The 19,448-nt window shown below is 37.1% G+C and overlaps 1 protein-coding gene across 3 annotated transcripts in view; it reads right to left on the reverse strand.

The window, feature by feature from the left end:
• Positions 1-4,470: 4,470 nt before the first annotated feature.
• The window catches only part of LOC104587651 (CLIP-associated protein), a 65,961-nt gene continuing 50,983 nt past the window's right edge, over positions 4,471-19,448 (reverse strand). For 2 of the 3 annotated variants that reach the window (XM_010245350.3, XM_010245349.3), the window contains 6 exons: positions 15,616-15,720; positions 15,394-15,468; positions 10,638-10,706; positions 10,458-10,526; positions 9,322-9,423; positions 4,471-4,988 (listed from right to left, as the gene is read on the reverse strand). In XM_010245350.3, the coding sequence (XP_010243652.2) occupies positions 4,830-4,988; positions 9,322-9,423; positions 10,458-10,526; positions 10,638-10,706; positions 15,394-15,468; positions 15,616-15,720 (579 nt within the window). In that variant the 3' untranslated portion in view covers positions 4,471-4,829. The remainder of the gene's footprint in view (positions 4,989-9,321; positions 9,424-10,457; positions 10,527-10,637; positions 10,707-15,393; positions 15,469-15,615; positions 15,721-19,448) is intronic. The other variant, XM_088894771.1, reaches the window with a different exon arrangement.

Here is a 19,448-nt window from a genome sequence, read left to right on the forward strand (position 1 = left end):
GCATTCATATATGTTGTCATACAATACACATGTCACTAAATACATTGATGTATATGTGTTTTCATGTGCATCCATCTATGCTACCACATGGTGGAATGTATGTAGTTGGTGCACATGTTCTAGAGAGTATAAAATATATCAAAGGGCCAAAAAACACAAAGTATTAAAAACTGACTTTGTACTTTTTATGTTTTCCATACTTCTATTTAGCATTTTTTAAAGTACAAAATACCTCAAAGAAACGTGCATTTTTTGCTTTTTGTACTTTATACTACCAAAAATATAAATGTACTTCAAAAAATACAGAAAAATAGGGTCTAATATCCCTTTTTTCTTCTCTTTTGGGAGGAAAACAAGATTACAAAACTTTCTATCCTCTGTTGACTTTGTTCTTTATAGGAATCTATATTATGCTAATCGATCTTATCAAAAACAGTTTTTTTTTTTTTTTTTTCCCACATAATGCTGTAAGAGAAAAAGAAATTGCACTCTTCATTTAGATTTTTTTTTAAATGGTTATCATGATTGAAGATGGCGAGAGAAATAAAAGATGGGTGGACGAAGGAATTGAATTAAGGTTTTGCATATGATAATGAAAGAGTAAGAGAACAAGGAAAATAGAAATTTGTTCAGTTAACATTTTTATTGGGTGGTATTACGGTAAAAAAATGTTATATTTCCCGCTCACCAGTCACCAAATTCAACCTTATTTTACAAACATAAAATAATGTCAATTGAGTAAAATTGGTGATATTTATTGTAAAAAAATCTAAAATTAAATTATGTTCCCATTAAGATTAGAAAACATGCTTATCATTAGAATATTGATGGAGACCTACCATTCTTGTGATTATTTGTAAAAGCTTTGGGGCTGCCGGACTGTGCTTTCTTTTTACATTTTAATTTTGAGTAAGAAAACAAAATGTTTTTTAGATTTATATATGACCCACATCGCTCTATATGGGACCTACATTGTTTAATCCCTTTTTGGGGCCTAGGCGCATGTTTGAACTTTGATGAACTGAAGAAGCACTCATGTCTGAGGGTTTTGCTTTAATATATAGTAAGGTTCAAAGTATGGAAAAGTAGTGTATTAGTTTTTTTTTGGTGTATAATAATAATAATAAATGTATCTTTACCATTTGAACAATGGAAAAGTGTATTAGATATTAACAAAAAACTATCAAGTGTGTTTCATTTTAATACTCTTTAGTTATTTACTTTTAGTCTGTAATTTGCAGATGTATTTGTTCAGATGAATATTAACATTTGAATTTATTAAAGGGAAAATTTTTTAAAATAATTTTAAGTTTTAGAAAATTGACTAATTCTACCCCTACTGTTTATATGTTGTCTTAAAATACCCCCAAGTTTTTTAACAATTGACTAAATTCTCACTTTTGTTAGCATCCATGGAAAGATGATTCTTCTTTAAATTTTCAAAATGAAACATTTGACACTTTGCTACAATTCTCACTTTTGGTCGTAGATGAAGCAATGTAAAGATGCGGTGACCAAAGAGATGGGCCTTCTTTTTTTAGTGGGAATTAGGGGTGAGCAAAAAAAAAAAAACCAAAAAATTGGTTAACCAAACCAGTCGATTTGGTTTCGATTTTGATTTTGGTGTTTTTAAAAATCAAAGGTACCGGTTCGATTTTGGTTAACCAATATAGAAAACCGATGGTTAACCGAACTGACCAGTATACATATATTTCTATATATTTTATATATATTTATGTATATTATATATTTTATATATTATAAATTAATAAATATGCATCATATATAAATATATTTATAATATATGATATACAATTTATTATTTAAAATACAATATTTTGTATATATTTATAATTTATTATTACATATACATTTTTATAATATATATTGTAAAAATAAAAAAATGAAAATCCGACGAACCGAACCAACAATTAATTGAATTGGTCAACCAGTTAACTGATTGGTTTCGGTTACCAATTTTCCAAAAACCTCTAGTACTGATTCGATTACAAAAAAAGGCCCACGGTTTGGTTAAACCGAACCGTGGGCACCCCTAGTGGGAATCAAATGGGTAGAAAAAAAAGATGGTGCACCATTCCACTGTCCCATTTTGAGACAGTGGAGATGCTCAATTTTAGTTGAGTTCACCGCCCCATCAATTCTCTGTAACAAAAGGCAAATGCTGAACCCAACCCACAATCAGATTGACTCCATTTTGATCCCAAGACGAACACAATGTGGAACTTATTGTGTTTTTTTTTTTTCTTTTTGAAAATTTTGATGTGAAATTTGATCCTTTTTCGTTTGATGGGTCTTAATAGATGATTTTTATTTCTTCTGAAGCAGTCTAGTGAAACTTGTTGCCTTTTTCTTTTTGGATACTCTAGAGTTATTGAGAACTGTGGAGAATTGAATTGTTATGATGGTATAAGTTAATGGGTGAAGATGGGTCTAAAACTTAGAAATTTCATCTTAAGCTCAAATTTGATTATTTTGTGAAGTGATGAGCAATGACAAGTGACAACTATAATGTTAGCATTGCTTGCATCATGTGCTCCATTGCCAAACCATCTAAAAACACACAAAGGACAATATGTAAACAAAAAATATCAATGATAATGCAGGGGTTACAGGGCTGTTGCTTTTCTTGATTTAAGGCCTTCATGGCGCTCAATCCTATGAGCAAGTCAGCCCTATAAACTTGGATACAACTGTAACGTTGATTTTTATTAATTTTGTAATGCACATTTTTTCTTGATTTGCATTTGTTTTTCTGTAGGTTTGCCAATGAAGATGCTTAAATTTCATTGAAATGTGGGGAATTCGAAATTACCTTTGCATCCTGATTTTCTTTTTCTCTACTAGTTGTTGGTTTTTATTTCAGAGGACAATTCCTATTGTAAACACTTGTATTATAATCTTCTTTTTATTAATGTTTGAATTTTGAAACTTCTATAAAAAAGAAGAATGGGATCAGAGGGAACAAAAATGACATGATTATGAGTCAAGTCAGTTTTAGAGGATTTGACAACATTGTCATCGTATTAGTACTCACAGATTTCTTAGAGAAAGAAATCATATGGTGGTGTTGATTGAAGACTTTCTCAACACCATCAGAGTTCTACCTTGATTATGATGTCACAAACATAGAGGCAATCTTAAAAAATAGATGACACAAACATGGAGGCAATCTAGAAAAACAGATGACTACAAGAAGCTAAAGCCTTATGCTTTTGAACACTTTGTATCTACTGAGGTAGCAACTGCAGCATTGGATGCAAGGCGGATGCTGCAGGACGTTGTGACCTTTTCTTGAATCACCGCCTATGAATTTGGTGCCTGAAAGTATGTCTCTTATTAATCAGAGACCATGGAGTCAATCTGATCCAACGAATCAAAACGAGGCTGTGAGGTAGCAGAGACCGTGGAGGACTACCCAGAATAATGACACGAAGGTTTAAAAGCACTGTTGACGGAAGAGTCGAGCACACTAGTTGTTCTCAAGCTGTATACTGCATTCTTCCTTTCTCCCTCACTTTATTCTTGTTGAGAAAAAGATATTTGTTCCTTTATTACAGGAGGCGTCTATGGAGTTCTAATGTTCTACAAACTACAAAGAACTCAAATTTTCAGGAAGAAGAAAATTTGAAAAATAAAGGAGGGCAAAATGAACCACAAAATGGGTAATATTAGGTTTTAAAAAAATTATATACATGTGAATGGACTGTAATGAAACACTAATAACATTAACAGCATGGGAGGAGTTAGTTAGTTATCAGAAAACTTAAGAATACTTAAACAGTAGGGTAGAATTAGTCAATTTCCTAAAACTAATTTGAACCTTGTATATACTATGCAATGTTTATTTGATACACGTTATTTATGGATGAAGACTCTGAACCCTTGGTGCCGAGTTTTTAATTGTATTAGAGCCAAAGTAAATATTTTCTATTATTCTTATCCTTATGCTTGGTTATTTTTAGGCAAGCTTCTAAATATCGACACGGCCGATACACCGGTAGGGCATATCGGCTTGTGTCGGTATTTTTTTTTTATATTTTACCTTTTTTTTCGAAATCAGTTTAGAAGGAGTGATTTAAGGCCCAGCTACCCTCTGAACCAGTGGTTGACCCAATACAAGTCTACAACCCCTGTAGGGGCGTATCGAAAAGCCACTGGCACAATACGGGCCGATACATGCCGATACTTCGAACCTTGGCTTTAGGGAGATGGAGGTTCATCATTGGATCAGTTCCCTAGTAGAGAGTAGTCTGCGTAGAGACTTGATCAATCATGTTAAAGCGCAACCAGCTGGATGAAAGCTCAAGGATGCGTCGATATAAGAAACAAATTAACCAACTAACAAAGCTGAAATAAAAGCCCACAATCAGGTGGCTTATCGGTCTTGAATGTTGCTGTAATTCATCTATGCCGAGATGCAAATTAACCTAAGATTAATAAAGAAAGCAATGCAAAAGAACACCTTTGCTGTGGCCTTATCTTTTGCGCCATACCGTCTACAATGACAAAAAAAAGCCCAGAATTCATTCTCGTAACAATGGGGATATTGTTACACTTATTTAACAAAACCCAACATGACCCCCTCCCTACCTCACTCACTAAATGGGCATACATAAGTACATTTTCACAACTTTGTTTCACCTACACAAGCACTCTCAACTCAAATCTTACCCCAAAACCAAAAAGCACACAGTGAAAACCCAAGAATCCCTTGTAATCTATTTCACACTATACAAAATGGACAAATAATGAATAACCCAACCCCACGACCGAAACTATAATATCCATCCACACTAAGCAAACCACGGCTAGCCGCTAGCATCTATTGCAGTGCCCGTCCTGGCTTGTGAAATTCGGTTAGCATAAATTGTCACCAACCGCAACTGCGTGCTGTTGAGCCCTTCCAGGTATGGTAAGAATGCTTTTCCAAGCATGATATAGATATCTACCAAACAGAAAACAACGGTCTGCAAAACCAACCACAAAATAAAAAGAGAAAACCATGATCAAATATAGAAAACCACCATCTATAAAGCTGCCATCAAGATGCTTATGGAAAGCGATTTCAACGATCATAAAGAAAAACATCTCCCGTTTCACAGGTCATATCCACTATCAAAAATTTCTAATGCATAAATGATTGTATCACTTTCACATATGTGCTGATATCACCCTGTAATTAGTTAATTAGAGAGCAAGAGATTTCATTCGTTCATCCAAATCAATGGCCTCAGTACCTTTGTGCCTATGAAACCGAAAAAAGGAAAGAAAAAAGAAAAAAATAACAGTGCCATTCAATAGGCTCTTTGGCCCCATTATCATTGGTAGAGAGGAAGAAGACATTATGAGCCTTAAAACTGTTTTGCCCAAAAAACGTTTCTTAACTTGACATAAAATCCCTTAAATGTTATCATGGCAACTCAAAACTATGGTTCCAGCCATGGCAACATGAAGCACTTGGTATGATAGTTCTTGTCATGTTCTGATGACCCAGCTAAAATTAATTTTAATAATAAGAAATCCTTAACACCCTCATGCATCAATATTAGACCTGGCAACAAGTTTACCCAACCCGCGAACCCGACCCAACCCCAAAAAAGGGTTAGGTTTCCCAAATCCGAGAATAACCCGACCTGACCTGAAAATTGGGTTGGACCAGGTCATGGGTCAACCCACTGGCCCGATTGTCAGGTCTAATTGGGACTATTTAGTCTTTATTCTTTGAATTTTTGAATTTTCACACTTTTATTTTTTATTTAGAAATTTAAGGTTAATTCTTTTAATTTTGGAATTTTCATGTATTTTTTATTTATTTTTTGAAGTTCCAGTTATTTTTATGGTTGACCCCAATCCCAAACATTTAGGGTTAGGGTCTAGCATTTGCTGGTCCAACTCAAAATTCAACCCAACCCAAAACCAACCTGAAGTGTCTTCACCCAACCCGAACCCGACCCACACAACCCAATGCTAGGTCTAATCAATATGATGCCAAAACTTTGACTCACCATGTTTTTCTATAATTTCTTATTTATACTATCAAGTATCAAGTGTTCATGAAGTTCAGCTTTTATATAAGCATGCATATCTGCATTATTTGTCAAGGTGTTGAGTAGGTGTACAGTAGGCAGCAAAGCACTTTTGGATGCTCACTAATGCTGTGCATTTTGCATTCCTTACTTGAAGGACTTATCTCCTTTTTGCACTTAAAAACTCAGTGTTCATAGGGGCATTTTAACTGCAAAAAGGAGATAAGTCCAAAAAATAAGGAATGCCAAATGCATAATGGATGACCTTGGATCAGTTATAGTATGTACTATCTTATGGTAGACTTGCATACATAAAAACATACTTTATATATAATTCTATTTTTTAGCTTTTATACTATATCATGGAGGATGGTCATAAACAGAATCATAGTATGCATATAACTCTATTGTTTGGCCTTCATTCCTTTCAGGTAAGGGATGCAACTGGCATGGTTTTAGTTTGAAGCATTGGTATAGAAGATTCCAGATGTTTCTTTCTTATTCTTCTTAAACCAGAATTCCACCCCCACCACCAATAGAGAGTAGAACAGCTTATTATTCCTTTATATTTCTTTATGACTTTATGTTTGGACTCTTGCTACTAATGGAGTTGTTTCTGTTTTTCATCGTTGTATTAAAAGCTAATAGGATAAATGGACATGAGTTCATCATTGATTCTTTTCACCAATTTCCTCTCCCACATGTCTCTCTTCTTCTCTTCCTCTTTCTCCTCTCATTCTAACAGCAAGGTTAAACATTGAGTCATCATCTCTTCTTGGACATCACATTTTTAAGTGAACAAATGCAAGACTCTTACTTATCCAGAAAAAAAAAAGCAAAAGACTCTGTTGACTAGGGTGGACAAGAATCAAACTTTTCTTGAGCTATTCAAGCTCGGTTCGTGACAAGTCTGCTCAGCTCAACTCAAGTCGAGCTTCAAAATGAATTTGAGTCTAAGTATTGGGTGTATATTATATAATTTATAGTTATTAATTTTTATTAGTGGGAACACAATTATATCGTGGTCCCTGCTGTATAGTAGTTTTCAATTATTTTGTTATAATGGGATGGGAGGGAAAAAAACCTTCATTCAATTGAAGGAATTCAAGAAGAGTCGAAGACCCAGGACTCAAGACTGTGAACTGCGACTATGAACTCAACTATGCCTGTGATAGATCATTGAAGCTTTAGTTCAAATGAGAAAAGGCCCTAGAGTAATTGATTCCAGGTTGTCTGGTGAAGGCATCAAGCTCCAAATCAATTCCAGGCTGTTCTTCTAATTTTAGGTTCCTTCTGGCTTCCATAGGGACTTGGATTTATTATTGATTTGGGTTCAAGTCAGGGGAGCTCGTTCGATCAAGTTCCAAATTGAGATTAAACTCACCCAATCAAGCTACAAATCGATTCCAGAAGAATATCCAGGTGCAAATTGGTTGAACTCCTCTTGATTTCAAGTTCCTTCTGGCTTCCGCATGGAGTTGGATTTATTGATTTGATTTGGAACTCAGATTTGAGCTCGGGAGGCTTGGTTCACTAGTCAAGCTTGAACATAAGAGTTTTTGACTCAAGCCAAATTTGACCTAGCATTTCTAGTTCGAATTGAGCACAAGCCTGAATTCAAGCTTTGTATTTTTATGCTGAGCTGAGTTCAAATAATCAAATATTTGGCTTGGCTCGGCTCGAATCCACCCACACTGCTGAGACATCATCAGCTAGCATTGTGATATCAAAAGGTGCAAAGATGGCCTACTAAAGAAACAAAGAGCCCCTAGATTTTGAATAAGGGTGGATTCGCACATGTTTTAGGATCACTATCTTCCAAAGTATTCATTTTGGAAATTTTTTACTGGGAAATAAAGAAAAAATACAGTTAAAAATCTGATAATATCTCTCAATTGGAAGTTGGAACCAGAAATTGATGATGACCATAATATTTTGAAATTGAACAATGGTGGTCTTCTAATTTTCAAGTGTCCACAGAATTTTCGAGTCTGAGAGCACCCACTTTGTGCAAAAAATCCAAATACACTACCTTGTGTAAATCTGGCTCTACCTTAGACCCTATTGGAAATCCCAGTTTCCTACAAATGGCACACATGTTCAGTATTCTACATCAGCCCTATACACTACCTTGTTTTGAAACTTGTTTTTTATTTTTTTTGTAACTGAAAAAAATTCAAAATTTTAATTTAAAGATGCCCCAAGAAGGGTTTTGTCCACATGGTGAGAATTTTAATCTGAAACTTGTCCATGAAAAGAGGGTGGCTACAGGAATATGCGAGGTGCCACCAATTGGGTCCCAGCAATATTTCCTTGTGGGAAATTCCTGATTCATTGTGAATACATCAAACAAGCAAACTAGCAAGTTGTCCACTTGTAACAATTACATATAACTAATATTCTTGAATAGAAAATAATTTCTCACATTGAGAGCAGCTAGTTACCAGGGTCCTTACTACATATGGAAATAAAGTGTATAAAAATTCCAGTCAAGTGTTTTTTTTTTCAGGTGATGTAATGGATATTTGTTCTCACTTCCCAAGCTGATTTCAACTAAAAAGGAATATAGCTTGATGAGTGAGGGCATTTTGGTGCATGAAGAAAAAAGAACTACGATGGATAAGGGATAATGAGGATGACTTGTGACTGTGATTTCTGTAGCAAAACATTCAAGAAACAGGGCTTTTTCACAGATTGATTAAATCTTTTTCTTTTTTTCGTTTAAGATTGGCTAGATTGGTTAAATCATTGGCAAAGAGGCATGGCATATCAGTGGTTGATAGACCAGAACTTTATTGGGAACCTGCTACATCCCATAGCAGGTTGTTGAGCTTTCCTGGCCTGCTTCCTTTGGGCTTGTTTTATTGGGGTTGCCTTGATTCGAAGGCTTTGGTCTGGCCCATCTTGGTTGTTTTAGGCTCCTATTCAGATTATCTCTTTGTATCTTTTGCTCTTCCTTTTGAACATGTTTTATTCTCTTCTCCTTATTAGACGACCAGACCCTACATCGGTGGGAGCCTCGTGCACTGGGCTGCCCATTAAAACGACTAGACAAGAGGAAGTTGCAAACTATTTCTAAACATATAAGACATTCAGCAAAGACCAAAGGAAACTTTCTTACCTTACGAACATCTGCACTCTGGTTTCCAAATGCCCAGTGCACTGGGCAGCCTCGTGCACTGGGCTGCCCATTAAAACGACTAGACAAGAGGAAGTTGCAAACTATTTCTAAACATATAAGACATTCAGCAAAGACCAAAGGAAACTTTCTTACCTTACGAACATCTGCACTCTGGTTTCCAAATGCATCAAAAAGAGAAGGTAGAAATGAAGGCAACTGAGCCATCACTTCCTCTTGTGAGAGCCGCCCCACTAGCTGAAGGCATACAGAGATATTTGCAAATGTCACTATACTAAAAATAACAAATGATTACAATTCAAAATTGGCATTTCAGAAGGAAAATTGCTCCCATTTCCCTTATGCTTTGTCAGGTATATTAGAAAAATTGTGTAGGAAAAGAAAATGATATAATAAAGGGAAAAAAATAAAGAAAACTACACCTGCTTTTCTCATTTCTTCTTCATCGTCAAAGAAAAAGGACCTAGAAATTCCTCAAATCCCACATTTGTTTAAGGGGAGGCAAGAAGAGGTTGGACAGACCCAACCAGAAAAGTTAATAACCAAGTAAAATCATAAACAGATATATGTCCAAACCTCTGGCATCCTCGATGATAAAGGCTTTGATGCCAGGAAAGAACTGTATAAGGAAAAAGTGGCAAATCCCAACCAATCCTCACAAAAATGTAAGGAGAGTACAGAGTCTTATTTTAAATTAAAAAAATGAATAAACTACCTAGGGAGAGTTGAATCCCTGACCTGGGATCATATCCTACCTTCATCAATCCTAACATAATTGCTGACTACAGACCCATTACTCACCAATAAGCTAAGACCCAATGCTGGTTCTAGTTATTCAGGGTCTTGTGAAGAGTGGACTAGAAAAAGGAACTCACGTAATGGCATTTCAACAATAAGTGGTCACTTTCAGACTTGAACCCATGTTCTTACACTTGTCAGTCTGAGATTTTACCATCACACCGAGCAATAGCCCTTAGAATCTATTATTATATTGTTGAGAAAGTCTGTCTTTAGTGTGGTTATGCATGAGACCTTACATTAGCTTTTTGATGGAATGAGCTTTAGTGCTTAATGACTTCAAGAGCTTTGAGTGTAGAGATTTTCTTTAGTTGAGACACTCTTTTGGGTATAGAAGACAGTAGTTTTTTTTGGATTTGGGCCCCTCATGTATATCATTACACAAACAACAAAAAGTTCTTTGATTATTCATGAAAAATAAAAATGGCCCAAATAATTAATGGTGAAAGCTTGATAAGAATAAAAATGAATACCTTTGTCAAACAGTTGATGCAAGTAACAAGAGTTTTCTCATCTTCACTGACCAATAGTGGTACAATAACCTGAAAAATATATCAAGGTCAACTAAGGGCTTTGTGAAAGTTTAGATGCTAATTCAACAATTCTTCAGTTCCTCAGATTCAGACAACAAGATAAAATCGAAATTTACTTACTGTTAGACACCTGAATGGATCATACTGAGATAATACAGTAGTTAAACAACGCTCTGCTTCATTTGCAACCTGGATGAAGAAAAGGTGATAGGATTTAGAAAGAAAACATCAATGTATATATGTATGTTTATATAAAGAACTAGAGTTAAAAACGAGGATACTGTAAGAATTCGGCCTGCCTTTGAGTTCTGTTAGTCTGATAACAGTCAAGAAAAAAGAGGAAGAAAGAGGGAAGAAAGAGAGAGAAAAGAGGAGAAAAAGAGAGAAGAAAAGTCTGGTTCCAATTAGGGTAAAAGTTGCACCCCCCATTTGGCCAGACATGTTTTTATATTATTAACAGAATGGAAAAGACACATGTGCCCTTATTTAAGTGAGGGACACTAGTTCTAATATAATATTACAGATCAGCAACCTCAACATAAGTATAAAGACAGAAATACCCCTACACTAACACTCTCCCTCAAGCTGGTGAGTATATATCATATAATCACAGCTTGTTACATATGTAGTCCACTCTTCCCCGACTCAACCCTTTTGTAAATAAGTCTGCCCACTGGTTCCCTATATTAACATATGCAGTGTCTATCACTCCATTCAGCACCTTCTCTCTCACAAAGTGATAATCAACCTCTATGTGCTTGGTTCTTTCATGAAACACCGGATTAGAAGAAATATGAACTGCAACCTGATTGTCACAATAGAGATTCATTGGAGTATTAATGTTGTATCCTATCTCCTGTAGAAGGTTCCTTAGCCACACTAATTCACAAGCAGTATGTGCCATAGCTCTATATTCTGCCTCTGCACTGCTTCTTGCCACGACTGTCTGCTTCTTACTTTTTTCCATGTCACCAGATTACCCCCCAGAAAAGTGCAATAACCTGTGGTAGACCACCTATCGGACATAGAACCGGCCCAGTCAACATCAATATACCCTTCTATTTCAAGTGTTCCACCACTTTTGTATATCAAACCACAACCAGGGGCCCCTTTTAAATACCTCACAATTCTTAGAACCGCATTCCAATGAGGAACCAGAGGTTTTTGCATGAACTGACTTACCACACCAACCGCAAATGAAATATCTGGCTGAGTAATGGTTAGGTAGTTTAGTTTACCTACAAGTCGTCGATATCTGCTAGGGTCTTCAAACACTTCACCCATATCACTGCTCAGCTTAGTATTTGTTTCCATAGTGTTTCAGCTGGTTTAGCACCTAACAAACCTGTTTCCTCCAGCAAATCAAGCACATATTTCCTCTGACACAAATTAATACCGTGCTTAGACCTTGCTACTTCTATCCCCAAGAAATATTTCAATTTACCAAGGTCCTTTGTTTGAAAATGTTCCTGTAAAAAAGTCTTCAACCTATCAATGCCCATTTTATAATTCTCGGTAATAACAATATCATCTACATACACCACCAATAGTATTTTTCCTACCGGAGAGTCATGACTGAAGACGAAATGATCAACTTGGCACTGTTTCATACCAAACTTCTTTACCACCTCACTGAACCTACCAAACCATGCTCGAGGAGACTGTTTAAGCCCATATATAGCCTTCTTGAGTCTGCATACCTTACCTTTCTGGGTCCAAGAATAGCCAAGGAAGATGCACTTAAAGGATCGTGCATCCAACTTGTCGTTCCCAGGGCCCAGATTATGGACAAAGCAGACACACCCAAATACCCGGGGAGAAAGAGGAAACAGAGACAAGGTGGGAAACAAGGTAGTAAATGGGGAATGACCATCAAGGATAGACATGGGCATCCAATTAATCAAGAAGCAAAAAGTAAGCACCACATCACTCCAAAAGGGTTTGGGAACATTCATGTGATGCATGATGGATCGGGCTGTTTCCAAGAGATGACGATTCTTTCTCTCAGCCACCCCATTTTGTTGTGGGGTGTAGGTACATGAGGTCTGATGTATAATGCCATGTTGGTCCAAGTAATCTTGAAATGATGAAGATAAATATTCACGGCCATTATCAGAACGAAAAATTGTAATGTGAACACCAAATTGATTGCAAATCTCAACATAAAATTTCTGGAAGATGGTAAACAATTCACTTTTTTCTTTCATTAAATAGAGTCACGTCATCCTTGAAAAGTCATCAACAAAAATGACAAAATATCTATATCCATTGTATGACATCACTTTATAAGGACCCCAAACATCCGAGTGAATCAAAGAAAAAGGACTCGACACACGGGTATCAATTCTAGAACTAAATGGAAAAAGATGGTGTTTCCCAAACTAACATGGTTCACAATCTAAAACAGAAAGTTGACTCAACGAAGGAACCAAAGATTTCAAAACTTTCAGCGAAGGATGAGCAAATCGACAGTGCCACTGGAGAGGAGAGAGAGATGACTAGAGAGCTATTGATGTTCTTCCACCACCATCAAGATAATACAATCCACCAGCTTCATGCCCTCCACCAATCTTCATCCCCGTCTTGAGATCCTGAAAAACACACATAGAAGGGTAAAAAGGTAATGGAACAATTAAGTGACTTGGTCAGCTTACTAACAGACATAAGGTTAAACAGAAATTTAGGGACATACAAAACTGAGGATAAGGATACAAGGTCTAGGTCAACATTACCAACACCACAAATGGAGGATGTGGAACCATTAGCAAGGGTAACAGATTGTGATGTTGAGCAATGAGAGAGGGAAGAAAACACACATGGAGTTCCAGTCATGTGATCGGAGGCTCCAGAGTCAATAATCCAGGGATTGGGTGTGGATGCCAAACAAGCCATACCTGAGTGTGCAAAGGTAGCCGTGTTCTGCTAAGATGTGGATTGGACAAACCTCTCATACTCACCACGTGGAACACTCACCATCTCCTTCCCGGAACTATCTGTGGATGTAAGAGGCATCTGATTAGCTGAACGATTCTCCTGCCTGGAATTGGAACTGGTGTCACTAGTCATGGCATGATTGGCCCAGGTTGAGGGTGGACCATGCAAGTCATAGCAATAATTAATGGTATGTCCATCCATACCACAATGAGTACACCTCCTCAAACTTGAGCCACGTTCTCTACCACGAGCTCCCCCTGAATCTCTACCTCTAGTACGACCACTACCACGGTTATAGGTAGGTCCACCACCACCACTCCGGCCATATACTGGACCACTGCTACCACCACGGCCAGACTGAGCTCCCCGAGCTCCACCTCTAACACCACGGCCCCTTGACACTGCAAAGGCTGATCTATCTGAGACATTAGAGTTCTCAGTAGATCCAATAGAAGTCCTCCGAAGTCGAGCAAACACCTCTTCTAAAGAAGGGAGAGCTGACCCTCCTAGTATCTGAGCCCGTATTGGTTCATACTCAGACTTCAGCCCCACCAAAAATAGAGTCACATCAAGTTGTTCTCTCTGTTGCTAAATTTTGACATCAGAAGTGAGAGGGTGATAAACATTCAACTCATTACGGATGTTTCTCATACTAGCATAGTACTCCTCAAGACTCTGATTGCCCTGTTGCAGATTAAAGTATTCCTGATACAGCTGGTATACTCTGGTTGTATTGTCTTGACCAGAATACAACTTCTTAGCATGGTCCCACACATCTTTGGCAGTGTCAAGAAACATGAAATTTACACTAATCTTGGGTTCCATACTATTCCATAGCCATGTGATAATCTGTGCATCCTCTTGTTCCCAGTCTTCATACTCATGAGAATCAGTGGAGGGTTTCTCCTCCCTTATGTGTTTCACCTTCTTCTTTGCCTTCAGAAAAACTTCTACAGATTTAGCCCAAGGTACATAATTCTCTCCATTCAGTTTAATGGAGGTCATTTGAACATTCAGGTAATCAATAGGTATCATCACATTAGATTTGCTATCACTGTTATCTCCCATTGCTGAAGACTGTTATCACTGAATTCGACACACTGCACACTGTTTGAGCACACTGATCACACTGGTTTCAACACTTGTTATTGCTGAAGACTGCACTCTTTACACCACAAACCCTACCCTACGACTACTTGGAATCTCACCACTATATGAGCACCATTCCTCCGAATCACACAAAAAAACAGCATAAACCCTTGCACACTATAGTCTGAAATTCCATCATACGATCTGAAACATAATTCCTATTTGATTCATAATAGAAAATATGCACAGAAATCTCTTACCTCATCACTTGAAAGACAAACCACACGAGAAGAAAATCAGTCCACACAAGACACCTACTGCACCACACGAATCAGCCCTCTTCTCTTCATCAATTAGGGGAGGGCTTCTTAGAAACCACAACAACCGACCACACAAGACACAACTGGAGGCATAGAAACCTCCAAGGGAAGAGGGCGACCACTCCTTTTCAGCCCTTTCCCTTATCTCCAATCGATGGCAGAGAAATCAAGGGAAAACCCTAGATTGAGTGCGTAGAGAACAAAAATCTAGGCAGATCCGAGTTGCTTAGTTTGCTCTGATACCATGTTAGAATTCGGCCTGCCTTTGAGTTCTGTTAGTCTGATAACAGTCAAGAAGAAAGAGGGAAGAAAGAGAGAGAGAAAAGAGGAGAAAAAGAGAGAAGAAAAGTCTGGTTCGAATTAGGGTAAAAGTTACACCCCCATTTGGCCAGACATGTTTTTATATTATTAATAGAATGGAAAAGACACATGTGCCCTTATTTAAGTGAGGGACACTAGTTCTAATATAATATTACAGATCAGCAACCTCAACATAAGTATAAAGACAGAAATACCCCTACACTAACAGATACCTTGGCAATCATATCCTTTGTTGCATGAAGCAGCTTCTCAATTACGATTTCCACTGAATCTTCCATGGTTGCTTTCTAGAAGTAAACACACACACAAAGTTTTCAGTAAGATAACAGATTTGAGTAGGTGCAAGAATGCTGCAGAGAGCCAGATTTTTGAGTTTGAAAGTACAGATATAGAAAGACATCCTACAATAGATTCAAAAAAGATAGAACATAGACCTGATTATTGAGCATTTCAACAATCAAAGAAAGAGCATGTTCCCTGATTGAAGAATCAGAATCATCCAAAACCTCGAGTACAACAGTTAGAATCTGATTGAAATACTGCAGATGCACAATTCGAAAACCATCAGCATCAAATTATATTCCACGAAAAATGGCTTGCTACTGTTAGGATAAAAATTACATCTGTTCTTTTTTCCTCAACTTCTTGAGCAAACTATATCATGATTTGATTTGAAATCAGGACCCTTCTAGCACATGCAAAGGAAGATAACGAAATCAACTATTACATTAACTTTCATTTGCAAAACAAAATATAAAAGGACAGAAACAACTAGAAATAAGAAGCATTTTGTGGAACTTAAATAAAATTGGTCTCAACAAGAAAAATCAGTTAAAGAACTGTTCTAATTCATAAAAGGAAAAGAAGAGGCAAAACTGTTGAGTCATGGGAACAATAATTTTCATGTGGAAGGGAACTGATTGTCACCATTTTTCTTTCATGCTTTTGGTGGTGGTGATTAGCAGAACTTTGCTGAAAGCAGAATAATTAAGGTCGCATTTGGCAGTCAGGTAAGGTAGCTCAATGGACCTTTAAAAAAGTTCTATTAAAAAGTCAGTTAAGGGAGTTTGATGAGCACCATTTACCAATGATAAATAAGGAGTATCAAGTGCCTGATAATATCAGTTTCTTATTTTCACCTCAATGTCAATATTACCCTTTATATAGCATACCGCATAAAAAACAATGCACCAATGCTATTAAAATAATTGCTACCACAAATAGAACGGCTCCATTTGTCAATGTGTCCATTGACCTATCTCTACAAACATTTCAATTTGATTTGTGTAAGAGGTGTAACACAGGAGATGAAGGTGGTTTGGTGTAGTGTAGGTTGGAATGCTAACAGGGATCATGCTTGTTGGGAGCGACCCAAAGGCATGGACAGGAATCAACTAAGCTAAAGCTTTTGTAGAGAGATATAAGCCTTGCCTAAAAAGAAACAATTCATGCAACGGAAAGAGCAGCAATTAGCAGAATGAAAACAGTAATCATAAAGGAAAAAGAATAAAAAAAACTTACAATTCCACATAAATATTAGTGGTGGCAGAACAGTGTGGAAAAACAAACCACAGATCACTTTTCTTGTTCTGGGTAAGAAGCTGTGGCAGAATAGTGTGGAAGAGTAGTGGGTAAGGTTCAATATTAGGGCTTTAGCATCAAAATGAAACATAGAAGAGACCTGTTTGTGCTCTTTAAAAACTGACTGGGGTAAAATTGGAAACAAAATATCACTTAAAATTTTGGCCTGGATAAGTTAAAAGAACAAGGAGATTTGAACTTTTTTTTTTTTTACTTTAATGGTTTGAAAAGGTTGATTTTGTTGGAACTCACCACAAGTTGGAACCCCGTGTTTTCTCTTTATTTGATATTCAATCGGGGTGATGCCATGGATAACTAGTACTCATGGCTTGATCATTAATAGGATGGAAAAAAGACCAGCAGATTGGAAATGAAGATAATTATTGCCATTTTTTGTCTTTTTTTTTCTGGGAGAGGAGGGCAAATTACTCAGAATAGAAAAAAAACACTTTCAAGTCTCACAATTTTCTATCTTCCATCAGTTTCTGAGAAGATGGAAATAAAATTGGCCAGATCTTTTTATGGAAAGATAGAAACAAGAAGAATTTCAGCAACTGGCAATGACTGAAGGGGTCAAAGGGCCTTAGAAACATCAAAACATTATTTTATATACTGTCTTTAAAGGTTGCAGCCATTAGAGAGCAAAAGTACTACACAATACAGGATGGGATACCAGAAAGTTACTACACCATAATGTGCTTTTGGAAAGGAAACATGAATTATTTTTAAGGATACATGTTAAACTGCAACTACAAAGTTTCAAATGGGAAAATAATACAGTTTTACGAGGATACATGGGGTGAGGCAGAATGTATTTTCCAAGTATGTCCAAGACCATAAGTCCCAAAAAGAAGATAATGCCTGCTTTTAAATTAGAGATGGATAGGTAGGGAGGAACCCTGTGTTTATACAAGCATTTCCTTCAAGGGAAGTAGAGAAGAGGTTTGATCCTTTGCCTAAGAGTGGTTAGAAATCTAATTATTTATTACCGCCTTGACCATCTCTTTGGTACTTGTTGAAGATTAATCAGTTTTATGATGTTTTTATGAATAGATGTTTTATGTTAGTTGTTAGATAGGAGGTGGGGACCACAGTAGTTATGTGAGTCCAAATTTTATTATGTTTTTGTGTCTTATATATGCTGTTTTATGTCTTGCCGCCCTATAAGGGCATAGTTGTCATTGTACTGCTCTATTATTTTTAATATAAATAACAAGTGAAGGGGGCGGCCAGATCATTGCTCTCCTTTCTTTTCAACTTTTCTTCTCTTCTTCTCCTTCTCTCTTCCTTCTTTCTTCAAGAAACTCCTTTTATTTCATATTTTTTTAATTCAGCAAGCTTTCTACTTGGTATCAAAGCAACGGCTAGGGTTTCTAGAAGCATTCTCATGCAGCCCTAGATCAGCCGATTGTATGAAGTAATAAAGGGCTGATCGATCTGCTGTAGATTGCCCAGTTCTTGGATTTTTTGGTGGGATCTAGTCATCAGGAAGGTGATCTACTATTCGGCATCAAAATTAGGAAGAACTGGAGTACGGGGAAGAGTCCTAGAAAAGTTGGACTCTTTGTTTTTGATCTGATCTTGGGCGGCCAGGTATTGTTAGCTTTCTTTTGATTTCCTGAAGAGTGCGGTTTGGTTTCTGGATTTTTCTGAGCCTCCTGGAGTGATCGATTCACTCTTCCCTCTATTGGGAGGCGTGGGGAGGAGAGAGATTTCTCTCCAACTAGGGTTTTCTTCTTCCATAAGGGTTTGTTTCTATGTGTGTGATATTAAATTGTTCTTGGAAGGTTTCCAATCCATTTTTTTCTTACTGTTGAACTGTTTGAAGTAAGATGGAAAGTTGGAATACCGAGATGAAATCTACCGGTACTGTGGGACTAGGTGTTGGAGGTAGTAGTGATATTTTTTGGTCAGGGATCATTACTACAGTAAAACTTGATGGTACAAATTATTTGGAGTGGGCACAATCAGCTAAGATGGCTATTGGTGCCCATGGAAAATTAGGGTATCTCACTGGAGAGGAGAAGAAACCTGATACAGACTCTTCCCGATGGGTGCAGGAGAATTGCATGGTAATGTCTTGGCTGTGTAATTCTATGTTACCTCATATTGCAAAAAAGTTCCTATGGGCTAATACTGCTAAGGAGATTTGGGATGGAGTGACTGAAACCTACTCAGAAACAAAAAGAAGCCAGAGCCTATCAGTTAAGGAATCAGGTGATAAGTATGAAACAGGGAGAAAAACCTCTTGCTGTGTATTTCTCCATGCTGAAAACCCTGTGATAGGAAATAGATCACTTAGAAACTGTGGTATGGGAAAGTGTAAATGATGCAACAACCTATCATAGACTAGTAGAGAGGAATAGGGTTTTTGAGTTCTTGGTAGGGCTAAACCCTGAATTCGACATTGCTAGGTAGCATATTCTTTCTAGGGAGGGTGTGACACTCTCTCAAACCTATGCCTTTGTCTCTAGAGAGGAGAGTAGGAGGAATGAAATGCTGAGACAGCCTGGGATTGACCAATCGGATATGGTTGGTACAACAAAACCTAAGCCGAATGGAGACAGGGGGAGTAGTGAGACTAGAAGGGAAGATAAGAAGGACTTGGTGTGTGATTATTGCAAGAAGCCTAAGCATACCAGGGACACTTGCTGGAAGCTTAATCCAAATCTTATGCCAGTCCGGA

This window comes from Nelumbo nucifera, chromosome 1, assembly GCF_055504915.1.
Source record: "Nelumbo nucifera cultivar China Antique chromosome 1, China Antique-T2T, whole genome shotgun sequence".
Lineage (NCBI taxonomy): Eukaryota > Viridiplantae > Streptophyta > Magnoliopsida > Proteales > Nelumbonaceae > Nelumbo > Nelumbo nucifera.